General features: G+C 41.4%; 1 protein-coding gene across 1 annotated transcript; it reads left to right on the plus strand.

Moving 5' to 3' along the window:
• Window positions 1–1,527: 1,527 nt before the first annotated feature.
• LOC114391661 lies at window positions 1,528–2,371 on the plus strand. Its single transcript, XM_028352638.1, has 2 exons — window positions 1,528–1,702; window positions 1,770–2,371. Exons 1-2 carry the CDS (start codon window positions 1,528–1,530, stop codon window positions 2,369–2,371), a joined length of 777 nt encoding a protein of 258 aa, XP_028208439.1.
• Window positions 2,372–3,421: the final 1,050 nt, after the last annotated feature.

Genomic DNA, 3,421 nt, shown 5'->3' on the forward strand with positions numbered 1-3,421 from the left:
CACACTTTGTGCATGTCCTTCATGCTTTACATGCCTCACGACACCTAAGCACACTTAGTGGAGAATCTTGGAATTGATCTTGTTTTAGTGGGCTGAACCATAACTAAAATTCATTAATCATAATTAGTGAAATTTTGGCTCCACAAATTCAATTTCAAATTCAAGTGAAATTTGAATTGAAATTCAAATTTCCCACCAATTTTGTGTGACACTTAGGCTATAAATAGAGGTCATGTGTGTGCATTCTTTTCAACTTTGATCTTTTGAATATTAAGACAATAACAAAAACTAGAATTAAGAGAATAACAAAAATTGATGGTGTCATTATACCTAATTAAAACTAGAATTAAGACAATAACAAAAATTGATGGTGTCATTATACCTAATTAAAACTAGAATTAAGACACAAAAACATATGGAAAAATGCACAACTCCTGGTCAACCAAGAGGCAGCCACAAGTCTAGAGTTTTCACCTTATTAAACCATAATTTTTTCAAATTAAAACAAGCCCATAGGTGATGCAAATCCAAAGAGAATTGACAGCCACTTTAACACAAGTTTGGGCCTTTATTTCAACTAACAAAATGCTAATAAAACCACTCAACAAAGGCGGCGTCCTCTACTCTTCATGGAACATGGTGCAATTGACAATCCGAAGCTTCTTCACTTGTAACTTGGACCTAAATTCAAATAGCATGGTTAACACTTCTTGAAGAGCTTCCTTGGCCTTCTTTGTTCTAGCCCTTGTCATAGGTCCTCCAAGTCCTTCTAAAGGTTCCTTGCCCTTAGTCCTTGCCATGTCCTCATCAATAAGGGATGTGTCAACTCCAAAATGATTCATATTGGAGGCATTGCACGAGGATAGTGTGATTAAATGTGATGGTAAAAAAGGAGATCCGTGCTTGATGCATTTGGAGGCATTGCATGATGTAAAAAGGTGCCCAATAGCTGAGGAGTTGTTGTAGGGACTGATAAGTAGGGGTCAAATTGAAATCCACAGTGCAAAAAAGGAGGAAGAAGAAGTATTCATGCAGTCAACTGACAGAAGCCCAAGTAAGCCTAAGCCTTTGGTAATTCATTTCACCAGAGATATTACCACTTAGATACCTCGAGGTTTCCGGCCCTCTGTAGCAAAGACGCCAGCACCCTTCCCTTATAAGAGTGACAAGGCAGTACCGTGGAGGTATGACATACAGGGATCCGATGAAAGGCAGGATGCGTCTGTCATGCGTGTTGGGACTGGCATGCCGGCTGCTAAGATCATGAATATTTCGGGCACAAGTGGCATGACTCGTAGTGGACGTAGGAGGAACATGATGGACAAGGAGATCGAGGTCTACATGGATGACATGATCATGAAATCAGGAACGGAGGAGGAACACCTAGTTAATTTGTGAAAGTTGTTCGAGACCTCTTATTCTGTACATGACAGTGTTAGATGAGTCGATGGGATGTGTGCTGGGACAACATGATGAATCCGAAAAAAGGGAATGAGCCATCTATTACTTGAGCAAGAAATTCACAACATGCGAGATGAACTACTACTCGTTGCTAGAAAGAACATGTTGTGCCTTGGCATGGGCAGCTCACCATTTGAGGCAATATATGTTGAGTTACACTACTTGATTGGTGTTGAAAATGGATCCTATCAAGTACATCTTCGAAAAGCCCGCTCTTATTGGGAGAATAGCTTAGTGGCAGGTTTTGTTGTTGGAATTCGATATCGTCTATGTCACTTAAAAGGAAATAAAATGGAATGGCTTGACAGATTATCTAGCTCAACAACCCATAAATGATTATCAATCTATGCATCCAGAATTCCCTGACGAGGATATTATTGCCTTATTTGAAGAGGAGGTTGAAGATGAAGACAAAGATAAGTGGGTTGTGTGGTTTGATGATGTGTTTAATGCACTAGGTCATGGAATTGGGTCAGTGTTGGTTTCGTTGGACAAACAATGTTTTCCTTTCATGGCTAGGTTGTGTTTCGACTGTACAAACAATATGGCAGAGTGTGAGGCATGCGCCCTAGGGATCCAAGCAGCAATTAACTTTAGGGTTAAGTTGCTCAAAGTATACGAAGATTCGGCATTGGTAATTCATCAGTTGAAAGGTGAATGGAAGACTAGAGACCACAAGTTGGTGCCTTACCAGGCTTACATCAAGGGATTGATGGAACTCTTTGATGATATATCATTTCATCACATTCCTAGAGAGGAAAACCAGATGGCTGATGCCCTTGCCACTCTATCGTCCATGCTCAAAGTAAGCCCTCACGGAGATTTGCCATGCATCGACATCAAATGTCATGTTGAGCCTGCACACTACTGTTTGATAGAAGAAGATGAGGATGGTAAACTGGTACTTTGATATCAAACAATATATTAAGGACAAGGAATACCCACCTGAGGCCTCTGACAATGACAAGAGGACATTACGAAGGTTGGCAGCCAATTTCCTCCTAAGTGGGAATGTCTTATACAAAAGAAACCATGATATGGTATTGCTTTGATGTGTGAATGCAAAAGAGGCTGAACAAATATTATTGGAGGTGCATGAGGGATCCTTTGGTACCCATGCCAATGGACACGCCATGGCCCGAAAGATCCTGAGGGCGGGATATTACTGGCTCACTATGGAGAACGATTGTTGTGTTCACGTGAGAAAATGCCATAAATGCCATACCTTCGTTGATAATGTTAATGCTCCACATGTACTGTTGAACGTGTTGGCAGCACCATGGTCGTTCTCAATGTGGGGCATAGACGTGATTGGGGCTATCAAACCCAAGGCTTCAAATGGGCATAACTTCATCTTAGTCACCATTGATTACTTCACCAAATGGGTGGAAGCAGCCTTATATGCTAACGTGACTAGGAATGTGGTGATCAGATTCATTAAGAAGGAAATAATTTGTAGATATGGGTTGCCTAGAAAGATCATCACTGATAATGCCACCAATTTAAACAACAAGATGATGAAGGAAATGTGTGAGGATTTCAAAATCCAACACCATAATTCAACGCCTTATCGGCCCAAGATGAATGGGGCAGTTGAGGCCGCTAATAAGAACATCAAGAAGATCATTCAAAAGATGATCGTATCGTACAAGGATTGGCATGATATGCTACCCTTCGCATTGCATGGTTATCGAACTTCTGTACGCACATCTACTGGGGCAACCCCATTCTTTTTGGTGTACGGGATGGAAGTTGTGCTCCCATTTGAGGTGGAGATTCCTTCTTTGAGAATTCTAGTGGAGTCGGGATTGGAAGAAGCGGAATGGGCCCAGGCACATTTTGACCAGTTGAACCTTATTGAGGGAAAGAGATTGGTTGCCATGAGCCATGGGCGGCTATACCAGAGCAGAGTGAAAAGCGCTTTTGACAAAAGAGTGTGCCCGTGTAAGTTCAGCGAGTA

Source organism: Glycine soja, chromosome 17, assembly GCF_004193775.1.
Source record: "Glycine soja cultivar W05 chromosome 17, ASM419377v2, whole genome shotgun sequence".
Classification (NCBI taxonomy): Eukaryota; Viridiplantae; Streptophyta; class Magnoliopsida; order Fabales; family Fabaceae; genus Glycine; species Glycine soja.